General features: G+C 44.7%; 1 protein-coding gene across 4 annotated transcripts in view; it reads right to left on the minus strand.

Annotated features, from left to right (window-relative positions):
- Positions 1–18,668, minus strand: part of LRRC28 (leucine rich repeat containing 28) — a 55,841-nt gene that overhangs the window by 27,598 nt on the left and 9,575 nt on the right. For 3 of the 4 annotated variants that reach the window (XM_048482010.1, XM_048482009.1, XM_048482012.1), the window contains 2 exons: positions 11,432–11,469; positions 9,634–9,771 (listed from right to left, as the gene is read on the minus strand). In XM_048482010.1, coding sequence (XP_048337967.1) covers positions 9,634–9,771; positions 11,432–11,469 — 176 coding nt within the window. The remainder of the gene's footprint in view (positions 1–9,633; positions 9,772–11,431; positions 11,470–18,668) is intronic. The other variant, XM_048482011.1, reaches the window with a different exon arrangement.

The raw sequence follows: 18,668 nt of genomic DNA on the forward strand, positions 1-18,668 counted from the left end.
AAACTTCTTTCCCTTCCCCCCACAACAAACACCCTGTGAAGTGGGTGGGGCTGAGAGAGCTCCAAAGAACTGTGACAAGCCCAAGGTCACCCAGCTGGCGCGTGTTGGAGTGCACAAGCTAATCTGGTTCCCCAGATAAGCCTCCACAGCTCAAGTGGCAGAGTGGGGAATCAAACCTGGTTTCTCCAGATTAGAGTACACCTGCTCTTAACCACTACACCATGCTGGAGGTTTGATCTTTCAGTGGAACCTCACTTTCATATGCATTGGCTTCCAATAACTTTTGCCATTCATTCTCACCACTCATCTGCATATTTTGACAGCTCACAAGTCGTACAACGTGTCTGGATTGAAGGCCTGCTGTGGGTTTAAAAAGCATGTTCCAATAGGGAACAGAAGTCAGACCAGAACTAAGCCCAATCAAGACAGCCCAGTGGACTTCGTTAATCTGCATAACTTTTCCTTTATTATGACTACATAAAATATATTCTGTATTAACAAATATATACTTGTGCATCACAAATATATATATACACACAAGGTGCTTTTCTAAGGGGGCATGTCTCATACTTTAAGGTTTTGTAGGTTTTCTCACCATGACATGCTTCTGAAGATGGTGGCCAAAGATGTGGTAAAACCCCGAGGAGCAAAAACTACCGGACTGTGGCTACACAGCCCAGAAAACTCACAACACCTAGTTGATTCGGGTTGTGAAAGCCTTCAACCGTACTTTATGCTCTGTTTTCAAATTTCTGTAATCCTGGTCCAATTCTGCTCCTCATTAAATGCCTCAACCTATTGATAGCATTGATTTATACTGTGCGATATGCACAGTTTTAGTGAGAAAATCATACTATAAATAAAAGCAATAAACACCTATTAATCCAGCATGCTGCTGACCAATGTAAGAAGTGGTACTGAATGCGTTGGCAACAGAAAGTGAATTGGAAAAATTGCGGAGGGGGGTGGGTTGCATTTCTATAAAAACGTTCCTTGAGAAAAAAGAAATATAAACAATTCAATTAGTTTCAAGCTTATTTAGTAGTTAGGAAAAATGGTAGTCAAACAAAAGCGAACACTTCTTGGCATGATACATGACACACACTGTTCATGTTCATGGGCTGATGTTCTTGTCCTCAGCCACAGTTACAGTTAGAGAGATAGAGTTTGGATTTATACCCCACCATTCCCTCCTGTAAGGAGACTCAAGGTGGCTTACAAGCTCTTTTCCCTTCCTCTGCCCACAACAGACACCTTGGGAGGTGAATGGGGTTGAGAGAGTTCTGAGAGAACTGTGACTTGCCCAAGGTCACCCAGAAGGAACGTAGGAGTGTGGAAATACATCTGGTTCACCAGATAAGCCTCTGCCACTCAGGTGGAGGAGTAGGGAATCAAACCCAGTTCTCCAGATGAATCCACCTGCTCTTAACCACTACACCATGCTGGCATCTCTTAAACATCTTGCCATTAGCAGTCACAAAAACCCTCCTGTAGAACTGGTATGATCTGTCCTATTAATATGCCACGCCGTTATGGAGTCTCCGGGGTCACGTGGAAAGGCTATCCAAATTTTGGGTAAAGTGGATGAAAATCCTTGTGTCAAGTGGTAGTTTAAGACTTTGGCTAAAGAACGATTTTTTGTGCCAGTAAACCATTTCCACTTCAGAGTGGTAAAAGGACAAGTTTCTGCACGCGGGCAGCTGGAGCAGAGCTGTCATAAATCAAAAGAATTGTCTTTTTTGGCTCTAGGCACCGCTCCTCCGAAAGTGGATTAGGAGCAACCAAGAAGAAGAGGAGGAAAAGAAGAAGAAGAGAAGAGTAGTAGTAGTAGGAGTTTGGATTTATATCCCCCCTTTCTTTCCTGTAAGGAGACTCAAGGGGGCTTACAATCTCCCTTCCCTTCCCCCCTCATAACAAACACCTTGTGAGGTAGGTTGGGGTGCACAAGCTAATCTAGTTTCCCAGATAAGCCTGCACAGCTCAAGTGGCAGAGCAGGGTATCAAACCCGGTTCCCCAGATTAGAGTGCACCTGCTCTTAACCACTACACCACGCTGGCTCTCGCTGGATGACACTGAAGGCTGTTAAACGCCTTGCTTAGCCACCTATCCCTATTCTGAAACCAAATCAGATAAAAGCAGTCCAGGCTGCATGCACTGTTTTGGCGATCCTGGAAAAGTCCTTGGAAGACTTTAGAAAGCAGCCCAAAGGCAAAATATCACAGAACTACAGCAAAATTACGTTTTGCAACTGCCGAGCCCCAACCAGAACAAAAGAGGGATTCATGAAATCCAATACACTTCCTCTTCTTAAGAGAAGACTTCAGGCTCTTACGAACTCTTCAAATAAACCCAAATGTAGACACATAAGGAAATCTCTCCCTTTACTTCCAGCGGAGACTCCCTAATACACGGTTCTGGCTTGCAACTTAACACACTAACGCAGTGGTGGCGAACCTATGGCACGGGTGCCAGAGGTGGCACTCAGAGCCCTCTCTGTGGGCACGCACAAACAGAGTGCCTCCCCCCCCACATCTAGGCTGGCGTAGTCCGCTGGGCTCGATTATTAGCATTAAACCTAAGACCAAATTTTGGGGAAGCAGTGTAGGTAATCCTATTAAGCGCTGTTAAACCCCACTGATTTTCATGCAAAGAACAAAAGTGCAATCCTTTACCTGGGAGTAAGCTCGGTTGCTGGCAATGGGGCTTGCTTCTGAGTAAACCCTTCCAGGGTCGTGATTCACCCGTTGGAAGAGATGCACAGTTGCTTCAAAGCAAAGCCACTGACTACCACCAAGCTTACTTCCGAGTAACGCACGCCTCAGAGCCAACTGTTTTTTCTAAACTAAAACCTCAGTATTCAGGTGAAATTGCCGTGTTGGCACATTGCAATAAATAAGTGGGTTTTGGGTTGCAGTTTGGGCACTTGGTCTCGAAAAGGTTCGCCATCACTGCACTAACACATGGGCCCCAAATCCCTTTCTTCTGCAAACTTCTGTTCATCTCTGGTCTTGAAAACCCCAACGTGCTAGGGTCGTCATGAGTTGCATTCGTCTTCATGGCACACAGTTGTCCCTACAAAGACCCTGAAGATTACTGCATTTAATTGCAACCCATTAGGGACACAGTGATAACAGGCAGTTATTCCAAGGCAGCCGAGACCAAGTCTAGCATTCAGAACCTGGAAAACAATCCTGTTTTCTTAAACCCCAGTAATGCAAATGGCATTCTGAAAGCCAGCTTTACCGCAGGGTGGGTTGGGAAAGCAAGCCATTGCCAACCCTGCTTAATTAATTCACTTTACATCAAAAGTTGGCAAAACATAAAGCTTTTTTTCATTCAGCGAATCTATAATTAACTGCTAAATGTTTGCTGAGTAAATACTGCCCTCCATTTTTAATTAAATTGTACAGCACGATGCTACGGCTGGCAAGTTTTTTAAGCGACATGCATCTCAAAAGAGAAAAAAAGATCATGAACCGCCAAATCTTGTAAGATATTTAAAAAATTAACAGACCTTTATTGTGCTTATTAACATACATGCACTTTACAAAACCTAGTTGCCAAAACATCGTTCCAAGATTTTTTTTAAAAAAAACTTAGATAAAAGAACTTTGAGAGTTTCTCCATTTGTAACGAAGATGAAATCTTAACGGTTATGCGCTCAGCCACAAAGCATAAAATCATCATCCACACAGAGGTATTGTCTGAAGACATCATCTCTGTAATGTAATTTTGCAGAGTACACAGATTAAAAATGTGAGCTGGAACGAAATGATCCTTATGCAAACATAGTAAATACCATCTGTGAAAGAAAAGACTTTTAATGTGCGGTGCTGGAAGCAAGCAGGAAGACACTTGAATACAATAAGTTATCGCGCATGCTCTTGGCACGTAATTAGGTACGATAAGAACTAGTTCCAGAACAGCAGAAATGTTTTAAGAATCCTGAAAGGGAACTGTAACCGACTGAAACCGACTCTCGTCTCGGGCTCAGCCCATCAGAACAAACTGCGCTGCCAGATGTAAAACATCTGTATGGGGTGATTGAATTACTGCCCATCTGCTTCACAGAGTGAGTCATACAGCTCTGCGGAATGCTTGAATCAAGCTTCAGAAACTGGAAGGGGATGAAAAAAACTCCAATTCTATCTAGCAGTTCTTAAATTGGGAAGGCAAAACACGTGATGTTCAAATCAAAGCAAAACAAGTCCCACAAAAGTTCTCCTTGGCCTATTTATTTATTTTATTAAAATATGCATATCCCTGCTTTCCTCTGTGCTACGTGGCGTGAACGCTTACGATAGACAATGCCTGGGGCAACTGAGACTTTAGACCACCTGAGCACAGCAATTCAAGAAGGATATTGACAAGCTAGAATGGGTCCAGAGGAGGGCAATCAAAATGGTAAAGGGTTGGAAATCCATGCCCTATGAAGAGGAGAGACTTAGGGAGCTGGGTATGTTTACTTTGGTGAAGAGGTGACATGATAGCCATGTTTAGAGATTTGAAGGGATACCATGTTGGTGAGGGAGCAAGCTTGTTTTCTGCTGTTCCAGAGACTAGGACACGGAGTTATGGATTCAAGGTGCAGGAAAAGAGATTCCACCTGAACATTAGGAAGAACTTTCGGACTGTCAGAGCTGTTCAATAGGGGAATTCACTGCCTAGGAGTGTGGTGGAGTCTCCTTCTTTGGAGGTTTTTAAAGAGAGGCTGGATGAACATATGTCAAGAGTGCTTTGATTGTGAGTTCCTTGCATTGCTGGGGGTTGGACTTGTTGGCCCTTGGCTCTTCCAACTCTAGGATTCTATGAAGTCCCCCTAAGCCTGCCGGCAACTTATCCCATCAAAAGAACAGGCATAGGCCATTCACAAACAACGGTGAGTTTTGGGGTCTGGGATTTTCTCGATTTTCGCTCCTTCTGCGTGTCTCTTCAATCCCCTTTGACGGCAGCACGGCCATGCCACGGCAGAGCCGTCCCCACCCGATGGAAAACTGCGCCCCCATGAATTGCACTGCCCATTTGAAGTATGAATGCGGTTCACGTAACGCTTTAAAGACGGATAAAAAAAGAAGCCATGCCAAGTGAAAGGCAGGGACTGGAATTAAGCCAGGATTCCCAGAGCCAAATCCTGTGATCTAATCTCGGGCTGACAACGTCTTGATATTTATCAAAGGGAAGATTTATACCGTAAGCATGCCAACAAGTGGTAGGTGTTTGCTAAACAAAGACACAGTCTGACTCCTGAACAGAGCAATGTCTCCACAGCAGCCTTTGAATGAAAACGCCTTTGATTATTTCAGGGGTGTTTAATGAGAAGGGACCTGCAAAGCAGTCACCGAAGAAGTGGTCAACACCGACTTTCATTTAAACTCAACATTTGTTAATTTCAAAACCCGATGCTTATAAAAGCAGCTGAGGAGATGGAAATAATTCTCTGATCATGGAGTTTATTTCAACGGCAAGCAGCAACACTCATAAAATGGAGGCCGACGCTGGGGTTCTACTGGTGCATTAAACAGCCAATGGGGGATTAAGTTATAGGTTCAAAGTGCCACAAATTGCAGGTGGCTCCGTAGGGTTCTCAAGGCATGAGAGGAACAAGGGTGGCTTGCAAGGGGGGGGGTGGCGCCTGGGGCAATACCTGCTCCGGATGCCCCCCCCTTCTGTGCCCCACTTACCTTAGTTGGTGGGAGCCTGCTGCAGGCCGCCCTTCGGCCCAACCCCGCAAGGCTGCTCCTTCGGCCAGCGAAGGCTCTGCCAGCTGAAGGAGCAGCTGGCAGGGTAAGGCCAAGGGGAGGGGTGGGTGCTTCTCTACCCCCCACGTGACCAGCTGGCATGTGACCAGGGATATGTGACCCCTCATGTCCCCATGAGCACTTCACCTCTGGTGGCTTGGCTGCCTCTAGGTAGGGGCTTTGGGCAAGGACATAGGTAAGGGAGGGGGTTCTCGGGTTCAACCCCCCCATTGCATATCTGAAGCTCCGCCCCACCCCTGTTTATGGTTTTTTTTTGCATTTTTCAGCGTTTTTTGGTTTTTGGCCTGCAGGGGGCACAGTTTTTAGGCTAGCCGCACCAAAGTTCCAGGGATTGTTTGGGAAACTCTCCTGATGATACTACCCAAATTTAAACATTGAAAGTAATGCTGTTTCAGGATAATCCACCCCAACACAGCATCACTTTCAATGTTGTTTTAACTGGGGACCCCAGATTCTCCCTTTAAGGTGGATTTAAAAGGAGAATGTGGGCTCTCTAGTTTAAACACCATTGAAAGTGATGCTGTTTGAGGGTGGATTCCAGCATCACAGTGGCTGCCGAGGGGGCGGCGCAAAACTCAGATTTTGCACAGGGCTCCATTTTCCCTAGCTATGCCTCTGCCGAGAGGGGAGGGCAGAAGGGGCTGCCAGTCAGGAGCCCAGTTGGTGGGGGGCGGGGGAGTCTGCTGTCCCTGGCCTTGGAGAGCTGCTTTTACAAGCACTGGGGCTGGGGGTGGGGCTTGGGAAAGCGTGGCCATGCCCCAGGGGAGGCGTGGCCATGCCCCGACACCCCCCCAATAAAAAATCTATACCTACGTCCCTGCTTTGGGCTATCATGGTGTCCTCCCATCCAAGTACTAACCAAGGCTGACCCTGTTTACCTTCCAAGATCTGATGAGATCCGGCTAGACTGGGTCATCCAAGGTAGGGTGGCCAGAAGTGGACCTGCCAAGAAAAAGCAAGTTCATATCTTGGGGGATGACTCTAGAGCAGGGGTAGGGAACCTGCGGCTCCCCAGATGTTCAGGAACTACAATTCCCATCAGCCCCTACCAGCATGGCCAATTGGCCAATAGAAGATGAGGAATTTTAGTTCCTGAACATCTGGAGAGCCGCAGGTTCCCTACCCCTGCTCTAGAGATTCTTTGATACCACCATGGGAGGGCCCTACTAGTGCTGAAACAAAAAGCCATCCAGAGGTCATTTTTAGCAGAAATATAAAGTAGCAGTGAATATGAAAAAGTATACAGAGCTGACACAACCAACAGCTTTTCTCTGCGGGCTGCTGCAGGCTACGAAGGATGAGGTTTAGTCAGAATGTGCAACCTAAATACCAGAACTGCTACCATTTCACAAAATCAGTATTGTCATACCAGGCACTGTCCTTACCACTGGAAAACGACCTTTATCTTATTAATTCTGCATGGACCCTGTACCATGAGGCCCACTACAACCTCCAAGCTAAAGCAACAGGAACAGTACAGCGCTAGCTATTCAGATAGCTGCTGTAGATTTCGTTCACCCTGTCTGTAATCTTGATGAGAAGCTCCCAACACACATACACAAAACAACGAGCCAAATTCTCATCAGCTTTGCATCTCAATTTCAATTTCCATAACCTTTAATGGCATAAAAGGACAATGAATTACAATAATATTTAAGATGACATAAAATAAAATAAGCATTTGGGATAAAAACAATTACTTCAAATGTCAATTCAAATATAAATTAGTTATAGAAGTAAAAATTTGCCCCACCGCTTTAAAATTAAGGGTCTATGATAGCTTTGCATTTATGAAAAGAAACAACCTGTTCAAAACACAGCTGCAAAATTAACTTATTTACTTATTCGACTTTTGCCCTGCTGTTTCCCAAAAACCGTCAGGCTCAGAGCGGATGACGAGGGAAAGCGCCAAGTACAAAATTGTTAAAATGCTCGATGAAGCAGACCAGTGCCAATTTTTAAGCAGGTTATCATAGAAGGGAAAGATTAATATACATTGTGTGAAAGGCAATATTGAAAAAGGCAGGGAAGAGGAGTAAAGTATTTGTTGAAGAACCTTGCACAAGCCCCCAGCTCCAACATTCCCCACAACGGCAAACCTTTTCCTAGCCGAACGGTTAACAAATGGTGATATTTTTAGCTGAGAGAAATCATACCTAAAGCTTTGAACACACAAGAGGAAGAGGTGTAATGCCCTACATTTCATATAAAAGACAGAAGAAATAAACTACGCTTCCATGAACAGTAAAAACCATTTCCTAAGCAAAGTTTAGCAGACACGCAGTCAATCATTCTGCAATATAAACTCTCCTTTTTTTCAAAGTTCCTTTTCCTGGAATCTGCAATAAGAATGCGTTAAGTTCTATATAAAATGTTGGGTTTCCTTTGAAGAAACTTTGCTTTCACTGTGCATAAGCACAAGGCAAATTATTTTCAGAGGCTCAAAAAAGTCCAGGTTTAAACATAAAATCAGAAGCAAATTTTTATCGGCTTTCCACCACACATATTTAATGATCCATCCAATTTGCACAATTTTATATATTTTGTAATCCACTTCCTGCATTGTTTAAAGAAGAAGAGGTTGGGTATACCCCCATTTCGCTCTTGTAAGGCGACTCAAGGTGGCTTGCAAACTCCTTTCCCTTCCTCTCTCCACAACAGACCCCTTGTGAAGTAAGAGAGGCTCAGAGAGTTCTGAAGAACTGTGAGTAGCCAAGGTCACCCAGCAGGATTCATGTGTAGGAGTGGGGAAACAAATCCAGTTCACCAGACAAGAGTCAGCTGCCCAGGTGGAGGAGTGGGGAATCAAACCCAGTTCTGCAGATCAGAGTCCACCACTCCTAACCACTACATCACACTGGCTCTCAAGCACTTTTTGTCTCGCGCAGTTTGTATTGCTTTCTCATTCTGCAACCCTATTTCTATTGCATTGTTTAATGGAAGTCTCATGCTGTCTGCTAATAATGTATTTTTAAATAATTTGTAATCTGGTGTGAGTCTCGGCAAGAAGGGTGGCCTACAACTAAAGCAAATAAATGAATTTATAATTTACAAACAACCATCACGCTTTGCTTCTTCCATTATGGTTAAAAATGAGCAGAAGAAGAGGAGGAGGAGGAGGAAGAGAAAGAAGAAGAGGAAGAAGAAGAGGAGTAGTAGTTTGGATTTACATCCCCCCAGAGGTGGGATCCAACCAGTTCTCACCACTTCTCTAGAAGTGGTTACTAATTTTTTCTGAGTGCTGACATGGGGTTACTAAAGCAACCTCCCTGCCCAATAGGGACTGGAGGTGCGTGTGTGCGGCGGCGCCACTGTTTGAATCCCACCACCATTGGAACCTGTTATTAAAATTTTTGGATCCCACCACTGTATCCCCCCTTTCTCTCCTGCAAGGAGACTCAAATGGGCTTACAATCTCCTTTCCCTTCCTCCCTCCCCCTATAACAAACACCCTGTGATGTGGGTGGGCTCAGAGAGCTCCGAGGAACTGTGACTAGCCCAAGGTCACCAACCTGGCATGTGTTGGAGTACACAAGTGAATCTGGTTCCCCAGATAAGCCTCCACAGGTCAAGTGGCAGAGCAGGGAATCAAACCCGGTTCTCCAGATTAAAGTGCACCTGGTCTTAACCACTACAGCACACTGGCTCCTGTACAGCACCTGGACTCAATAAAAAGGAGCAATGCGAATTCCCAGCAATGATCAGGAAGCCTATTTTCCACGCCCTTCAGGAAGCGTCCTACGTACCTTGTGCAAGCATGAAAAATACAAGATTAACCTCTATATTCATGTTGTTGTTTAGAAGGCAACAAACGAAATCTACATCATCAATGAAACAGAAGTTGCCTGCGCTGAAAAGCTTCTTGACATTTACCTGCTGGCAAGTATTTTAGTCGGTTATTAGCCAGTCGAAGATGGCGCAAGGACCTCAGACGGCCGATCTCAGGGCAGACAAATTCGAGGGCGTTGTCACTCAAGTCCAGGAACTGCAGTTTAACCAAAGAGCCTATTGCTTCAAAAGAAAAGCGGAATCAATACTGCGATCTTAAGCGTGCGCTACGTTCCATCCCTACATGTTGAAAGAAATGGGATCAAAAAACCCCTCCCAACTGAACATGCCAGGGGTTTGGTGAGGGTTTTGGCAGATTATGTGCAACTCAGGGCAAGACTGTTCTCCCATCATATCTTTCATCGCTCTCCATTTCCCCTTGTTTTGCCCACACTCAAATTCACAAGTCCCACAAAATTCTGCTTGGGATGTGGAACACATTTTTTAACAGAATTTATACTCCACTTTTCCATCAAGCTGGCTAACAATTAAAAGTGGAACATTATAAAAGCACACACCTTTTTTGTGCTCCCAGATTCCTTTTACCAGGAGGTTTTGTTTTGTTCTTCTCCTCTTTAAATTTTAATGTTTTATCCTTTTAAATTTTATTTTATTTACTTTATGCTGGTTTATGACCCTAATAAAGATGGATGGATCGATTGATTGAGGTCAGGTGTATCCAAACTTGGTTAACAGGCACAGCTGAGCCACAAGACTCAATACAGCTGTTCAGTTAAAAAGAAGAAAAAGAAGAAGAGTTTTGGATTTATACCCCCTCCCCCTTCTCTCCTGTAAGGAGACTCAAAGGGGCTTACAATCTCCTTTCCCTTCCCTCCCTCCCCCACAACAAACACCCTGTGAGGTGGGTGGGGCTGAGAGAGCTCTGAAGAGCTACGACTTGCCCAAGGTCACCCAGCTGGCGTGTGTGGGAGTGCACAGGCTAATCTAGTTCACCAGATAAGTCTCCACAGCTCAAATGATAGAGTGAGGAATCAAACTCGTGCTGGGCAGTACCATGCTGGACAACTTCAAGCAGAGGCCAGACAAGAACAAAATCCATATAGTGCCTTCCTCTAGGAATGCTCTAACTTTCGATTTCTGCACCAAACATGGGGCTGACCTAGATGGCCTAGAAAGCCTTTTCCCACTTCCTGACTCTAATAGCACTGACCAAATGTCAGTGTTGGTTCCCCCATCTGTAAAAGGGGAATAGCAAAAACCCATCTCGCAGGGTTCGTTTGTGTGTTTATTTAGTCTTACATGCTGAGCTCAGAGCATGACCAGCGTAGTGTAGTGGTTAAGAGCAGGTGCACTCTAATCTGGAGAACTGGGTTTGATTCCCTGCTCTGCCACTTGAGCTGTGGAAGATTATCTGGTGAACTAGATTAGTTTGTGCACTCCAACACATACCAGCTGGGTGACCTTGGGCTAGTCACAGTTCTTTGGAGCTCTTTAAGCCCCACCCACCTCACAGGGTGTTTGTTGGCGGGGGGAAGGGAAAGGATATAAATCCAACTCTTCTTCTTCTTCATGGATAAAGCAATTTACATAGTTGAGAAGAACAGGGACAGATGAACTGGATAAATGATTAATAGAAAACATCCAACAAGTCCAAGCCAAATGACATAGTGCTAACTGTTACGACTCAGCCTTGTTCTACTGATAAATCCCACTCTGCTCTCCAAATAGGAGCGAAGTATGCAGTATTTAGGATTATCAGGGCTGAGATACTTGGTGATATAAAGTCCGCTGCTTAAGTCACGGAAACTCAACCTTAAAAACATTCATATTCCGAGGTTAACCACAGTTTCTTTCATTATTTGAATGTAGTAAGAAACTTTACCTTCAGGCACAACAACAATGTTGTTTGAATGGAGATACCTGAAAAAGAGAACATACCACCTGTTATTTTCAAGGGCTGGCTAATAAAAAAAATAACAGCTCTCAAATGTCCACTTTGTAGTATATGTAAGACTCGAAGTGGGGGGAATAGAGAGGACTTCAAAGGTAATATCAACACAGCAAAACTACAAACTTTTGATCACCCTGTCCTAAACAAGTAACAAATCTTATACATCAAAGCTTTTTTTCTGGATTCCAACTTCTACTCTACAGACAACACTTCACTCAGGCCCCTTCCACACAAGCCGGGCAGGAGGGCTCACACTGGTGTTCTTGACTCCGGAGGAGCCTCAGAACCATTTGCACACGCTCGTGTGAGCAGCCTCGCAGTTGCCGGGGACCCCGGATGTGCCTTCACATGGAGGCGTATCCGTGGTTCCCTTCCCTGCTGCCTCCTGCCGGTGTTTGTTGTGAGGGGGGAAGGGCAAGGAGATTGTCAACCCCTTTGAGTCTCCTACAGGAGAGAAAGGGGGGATATAAATCCAAACTCTTCTTCTTCATCCCTGCTTGCCTGCGAAGAGAAGAGCAGCTTGGCGGGCAGGCAGGGCCGACCCCTTGGGCCACGGGACAGCCCCTTTTCCCCTGGTGGCTCTGTGAATGGGAGCTGGGGAAGGGGTTGTGCAAGAGCGATTCGTCTGTTTACAGTGGCTGATGGCAGCAGATGTTCATTCGGCCACGGCTGTGCTCCGCTGTAAAACAAAAGAATCGCTCACTGAGTGATTCTCGTATAACCCATTCCGAGGCTGCTGGTGCGGGTTAAGGGCGGTTTAGAGTCGTTTGCAGGGAAGGAACCTTGTGAAGTTCCTGCCCCCAACCCAGCTTTATTGGCCAGTGCAGAAGGGGCCTCAGCGTGACTACAGTGCGACAAATATGTCGTAGAGCAATTAAATCAAAGGAGGAAATTAGGGGGACTTAAAATTGCTTAGGCCCTACATTTCTAAAACTCTAGTTCTTCACCCCTCTGCACAGCTCACAGGGACAACTGTGAATGCGCCTATAGAGGTACTATCAGTGTGCCAGTGCATCAAAGGTACATGAGAAAGCTTTCCTGGTGGGTGATGCCAGATGATAGAATGCGGCTCACACATGGTTCCTAAATGATTGCCCACCTAGTGTTTCAAGGTGGGGCTGGGAGATCTCCCAAAATTAACATTGATCCACAGAATACAAAGGTCAGTTCCCCTGGAGAAAATGGATGCTTCGGAAGCCGAGCTGTCTGGCATTATACCCTGCTTTCTAAACAAGTGGAATTAGGGCCAACAAGAAATTTTGAAAAATGGCAGCAGAACACCTGGAGCACCTTCCTTATGAGGAGAGGCTGCAGCGTTTGGGACTCTTTAGCTTGGAGAGGAGACGTCTGAGGGGGGATATGATTGAAGTCTATAAAATTATGCATGGGGTAGAAAATGTTGACAGAGAGAAATTTTTCTCTCTTTCTCACAATACTAGAACCAGGGGGCATACATTGAAAATGCTGGGGGGAAGAATTAGAACTAATAAAAGGAAACACTTCTTCACGCAACATGTGATTGGTGTTTGGAATATGCTGCCACAGGAGGTGGTGATGGCCACTAACCTGGATAGCTTTAAAAGGGGCTTGGACAGATTTATGGAGGAGAAGTCGATTTATGGCTACCAATCTTGATCCTCTTGATCTGAGATTGCAAATGCCTTAGCAGACCAGGTGATCGGGAGCAACAGCCGCAGAAGGCCATTGCTCTCACATCCTGCATGTGAGCTCCCAAAGGCACCTGGTGGGCCACTGCAAGTAGCAGAGTGCTGGACTAGAGGGACTCTGGTCTGATCCAGCTGGCTTGTTCTTATGTTCTTATGTTCTTAACAATTAGAGCTCTATCACTTCACATCTGTCAGGGAGCTCCGTACACAACCAAGAAGCATAAAGTTTCACAGATTCAATTTAGGAAAGGTGCAACCTGTCCCTCACCTTGTTCATACAACCTTCATGGTGGGGAGGGGGGGGAAGTTAACTCATGGCAAGGACCAGAGTAGAACCTGCTTTTGCAATTAGCTTAAATATGTGCCTCTTTGGCACTCAAATCTAGCATGTGGCGGACAAAGCTGAAATCGGTTTCTTGTTGCTCAATCCAACCACAAATGTTGCTGGTATTTATCTTGGGCTGCTGAGCTGTTCAATCACTGGACCACCCAAACTCACACTTTCCATTTCCATTACAAATATATTTGTACCCCGCCCTATCCCTGAAGGGCTCAGAGCGGCTAACAACATGATAAACAATATATTTCAACAATATAGCAATAATAAACAGTAACAGTAATAAACAGTAACAGTAATAAAATACATAAGACTAAATAGAACCATGACCCTCTGCCAGTGATCTCAAAGTCCAGGTAGAGTCATGTCATGCTGGATGTTGTTAAAAAATGCTGGAAAAATCAGAAATATCCTAGAAATGGGAGCTAGGACTCCCAAGCGGCCATACATTGGCCCATGGTACAAAGCTTAATTTGGCACATAAAGCTACCAAGTGGGGTGCCCCCCCCCCCCCAGAATGTTATAAGTTTGGGTTTATGGTTAAACTGGGGAAAGAGGAATGAGGAACTGGAACCAGCTTGTATATCATGGCTTGGAAGGAATGGGATAGAAAGGGCTGTGATTCCTCCATTCATAGAAAGAAGAAGAGTTGGATTTATATCCCCCCCTTTCTCCCCTGGAAGAAGACTCAAAGGGGCTTACAAACTCCTTTCTCTTCGCAACAAACACCCTGTGAGGTAGGTGGGGCTAAGAGAACTCTGAAGAACTGTGACTAGACCAAGGTCACCCAGCTGGCATGTGTTGGAGTGCACAGGCTAATCTGAATTCCTCAGATAAGCCTCCACAGCTCAAGTGGCAAAGCGGGGAATCAAACCTGGCTCCTCCAGATTACAGTACACCTGCTTTTAACCACTATGTCACTGCTGCTCTCACATGAATTTTCATATGAATCGGGGGGCTGTCCGAAAAATATTTCATGCTGTACAAAGTACTGAAGCCTCATCATCTAACAGAATTTGTAGCCAGAATGTGTAGCTCATAATCTATTATGATAATGATGATGGTAGATTTCACAGCTGCCAGATCTTTAGCTGGTTGTTGGCCTTCATTACAATCTGAGCCTCACCCAGAGGCCTAGGAAGTTGTAATGTATTGGTGTAGTATTTGTGCGGATCCCAGCAGGGCTGCCTTCTGAATTTGACAGATGTTAATTTTGTCAATTTGAAGATGTTTCAAGTGCTGCCCTAGTTTTTTTGGGATGATGATGATGATGATGATGATGATGATGATGATGATGATTGTAGATTTCACAACTGCCAGATCTTTAGCTGGTTGTTGGCCTTCATTACAATTCGAGCCTCACCCAGAGGCCTAGGAAATTGTAATGTATCGGCGTAGTATTCGTGAGGATCCCAGCACGGCTGCCTTCTGAATTTGACAGATGTTAATTTTTTTCAATTCGAAGATGTTTCAAGTGCTGCGCTAGTTTTTTTGGGATGGTGCCCAGCTTGCCGATTACCACTGGGACGACCTCAGCTGGTTTGTGCCATAGAAGCTGAAGCTCGATTTTCAAATCGCGGTATCTAGTGACCTTCTCGTGTTCTTTTTCAATGACCCTGCTGTCACCGGGGACTGCTATGTCGATGATGGTCACTTTCTTGTCCTCGATCACGGTGATGTCTGGTGTATTGTGTTTCAACACTTTGTCCGTTTGGATTTGAAAGCCCCACAGGATCTTGACCTTCTCATTTTCCATTACTTTCTCTGAACAATGTTACCACCAGTTCTTAGCTGTTCTTATGTTGTAATTCTTGCATACATTCCAGTGGATCATCTTGGCCACTGAATTGTGTCTCTGTTTGAACTCAGTCTGGGCAATCTTTTTGCAGCAGCTGAGGACATGATCTACAGTTTCATCAGCTTCTTTGCACAATCTGCATTTTACATCATTTAAGGATTTTTCGATTTTGGCCTGGATCGAATTTGTTCTAATGGCCTGCTCTTGGGTGGCTAAAATCAGGGATTCAGTTTCCTTTTTCAGAGTTCCAGTTGTTAACCACAGCCAGGTCTTTTTGTTGTCCACCTTGTCTTTGATTTTCTCCAGAAATTGGCCGTGCAGTGCTTTGTTGTGCCAGCTTTCAGTCCTCATTTTAATCACATTTTTTCTGTATTCTTGTTTGGTTTTCTTGGGTTTGCAGCAAATCTGTTCTTCACTTCAATCAATGCCTGTTCTTGACTTTCCTTCACATAATCGGCCAGTGCATGCTTCTCCTCTTCCACTGTTTGCTGCACTTGCAGTAAGCCCCTGCCTCCAGATCTCCGGGGAAGGTATAATCTATCAGTATCACTGCGTGGGTGTAAGGCATGGTGAATTGTCATAAGCTTCCGAGTTTTTCTATCCAATGCTTCCAACTCAGCCTGTGTCCAGTTGATGATTCCCGCAGTGTACCTGATGATGGGTATGGCCCAGGTGTTGATAGCCTTGATGGTATTTCCACCATTTAATTTAGATTTCAAAATTTTCCTGACCCTCTGGGTGTATTCTCTGCTGACAACAGTCTTCACTTGCCTGTGCTTGATGTTATCCAGCTGCAAAATGCCCAGGTATTTATAAGCTGCCTCTTGGTTGCACTTGATGAGTTGGCCATCAGGTATTTCAATCCCATCACTCTCAGTGATCTTGCCCCTCTTTATTGCCACAGTAGCGCACTTTTCCAGGCCAAACTCCATCGAAATGTCTGTGCTGAATATTCGGACTGTGTTTACTAGTGACTGGATTTCTGTGTCTGATTTCCCATACAGCTTCAAATCATCTATGTACAGCAAATATGAGATTTTTTTTTAGTCTTTGGCCATTTGATAGCCCAACTTTGTTTTCTTTAAAATTACTGTTGTTGTTGTTGTTGTTGATTCGACTTAACAAACCGCTCTCCCCCAAAGGGCTCAGAATTTGTATAATTTGTAACTTCAAAAGGAAGGGGGAAATGGGATTGATCAAGATATCACAGTGGTAGTTTGTACATGGAAAGAGGTATTTCTCCAGTGCTTGGGAAGCCCTCTTGGATTAACTTTTACATTCAGAAAACTCTTAGGTGAATATTTATTAAGATTAGGGTTTTTAAAAATAAATGAATAAAAAGGCAGACACCTACGTTGCATTCCACAGAAAGGTTCACCCACTGTTAGATGCATTACAAACAGCATGACCGGACAAGTTAATGCCAGGTTCCAAACAGTTATTTCAAGCATGCCCAAAGGTCTGGGTGTGTTTACTGAGAGATTTTTTTAAAAAATATTGCCTTTGATCAGTTCACCCTTCAAGTCCACCCCCCACCCCACAATCTGATGTTGAAAAGTCCCCCCATCTAGTTTCAACAGCAGTTTGCCATCTTTGAAACACAAACTATAAGGGCCCTTGGGCACAGAGAATTAGACTACGCAGAACAAACTGTGCAATAACAGCTCTCTCAGCTTTTATTCCTTACTGTAAGGGCTGATAAAATGTTATCGAGTGCTCTCTGGTGGGGAGTTGTTGCAACTACCACTATTTTGGAACAATACTCTGCAAATTCCCTTTGCTAGACGTCCCGAAACTGTTAAGATTGATAATCGCTACTGGAAAACAAAATGGTTTCGCTCATGCCAAAGAACATGAGCAAGCTCTTACGAGTACTGGACAAATGCAGATCAGATCAAACAAGATGTTGCTGGCCGGCAGAGTGTAAGATGTTGCAGTCTGTGGTAAGAATTACAGAGAAGCTGAATGAATTATTTTCATCTGTCTTCACCCAAGAGGAGGTGAGGAAAATTCCTGCGCCTGAACCATGCTTCCTAGGAGGCGAATCTGAAGAACTAGCGAACATAGTGGTAGACAAGGAAGGAGTCCTGGCATCCACTGATAAACTAAATGCTACCAAATCCCCTGGCCCAGATTGTATTCACCCAAGAGTTCTTAAACAGCTCAAGCATGAAATTGCTGATGTTCTCACTTTAATATGCAACTTATCCCTGAAATCAGCCTCCAAACCTGAAGACTGGAAGATGGCCAATGTCACACCAATCTTTAAGAAAGGGTCTAGGGGGGACCCAGGAAATTACAGGCCAGTCAGTTTGACATCTGCGTCTATCATTAAAGATAAAATTATAAAACATGTAGAAAAGCAAGACCTGCTGAGGAAGAGTCAGCATGGCTTTTGCAGAGGCAAGTCCTACATTACAAACTTACTAGAGTTTTTTGAGGGTGTAAACAGGCATGTGGATAAGGGGGAACTAGTGGACATTGTCTACTTGGATTTCCAAAAGACTTTTGACAACGTTTCTCACCAGAGACTATTGAGAAAACTCAGCAATCACGGAATAAGTGAGGAAGTCCTCCTATGGATTCAAAACTGGTTGAGAAACAGGAAGCAAAGAGTGGGTATAAATGGGAAGTTCTCACAATGGAGAGATGTAAGGAGTAGTGTCCCCCAAGGATCCATTTTGGGACCAGTGCTCTTTAAGCTATTCATAAATAACCTGGTAGTAGGAGTGAATAGTGTGGTGGCCAAGTTTGCAGATGATACCAAATTATGTAGGGTGGTGAGAACCGCAAAGGATGCGAAGAGCTCCTAGCAGACTTTTATAAATTAGCTGAGTGGGCTAAGAAATGGCAAATGCAGTTCAATGTAGCACTAGTTCCTCAGTTGGGTTTTATGTCTGACAAATAAATTTCCACTGTTGCTATCGATCCTCCATACAATGCCCCACCGAGGTACAGCCTAATGAAAAAACGCAGTGAAACATTTACAAAACGTGAGTCGATAAGCACATGTCAAATGTTCTCGCCTTAAGAGTAGTGATTAAGAGCTAGTGAATTCTAATCTGGAGGAACCAGGTTTGATTCCCCGCTCTGCCACTTGAGCTGTGGAGGCTTATCTGGGGTACCAGATTCACTTGTGCACTCCAACACATGCCAGCTAGGAGACCTTGGGCTAGTCACAGTTCTTTGGAGCTCTCTCAGCCCCACCCACCTCACAGAGTGTTTGCGGGGGGGGGGGGGGGCAAGGAGATTATAAGCCCCTTTGAGTCTCCTTGCAGGAGAGAAAGGGGGGAAATAAATCCAAACTCTTCTTCTTCTAAACACGGTCTCCATTTCTCAGTAACCCGCCCTGCAAGCATTAATTTC

Source organism: Sphaerodactylus townsendi, linkage group LG17 (genome assembly GCF_021028975.2).
Source record: "Sphaerodactylus townsendi isolate TG3544 linkage group LG17, MPM_Stown_v2.3, whole genome shotgun sequence".
In the NCBI taxonomy this organism is placed as follows: Eukaryota; Metazoa; Chordata; class Lepidosauria; order Squamata; family Sphaerodactylidae; genus Sphaerodactylus; species Sphaerodactylus townsendi.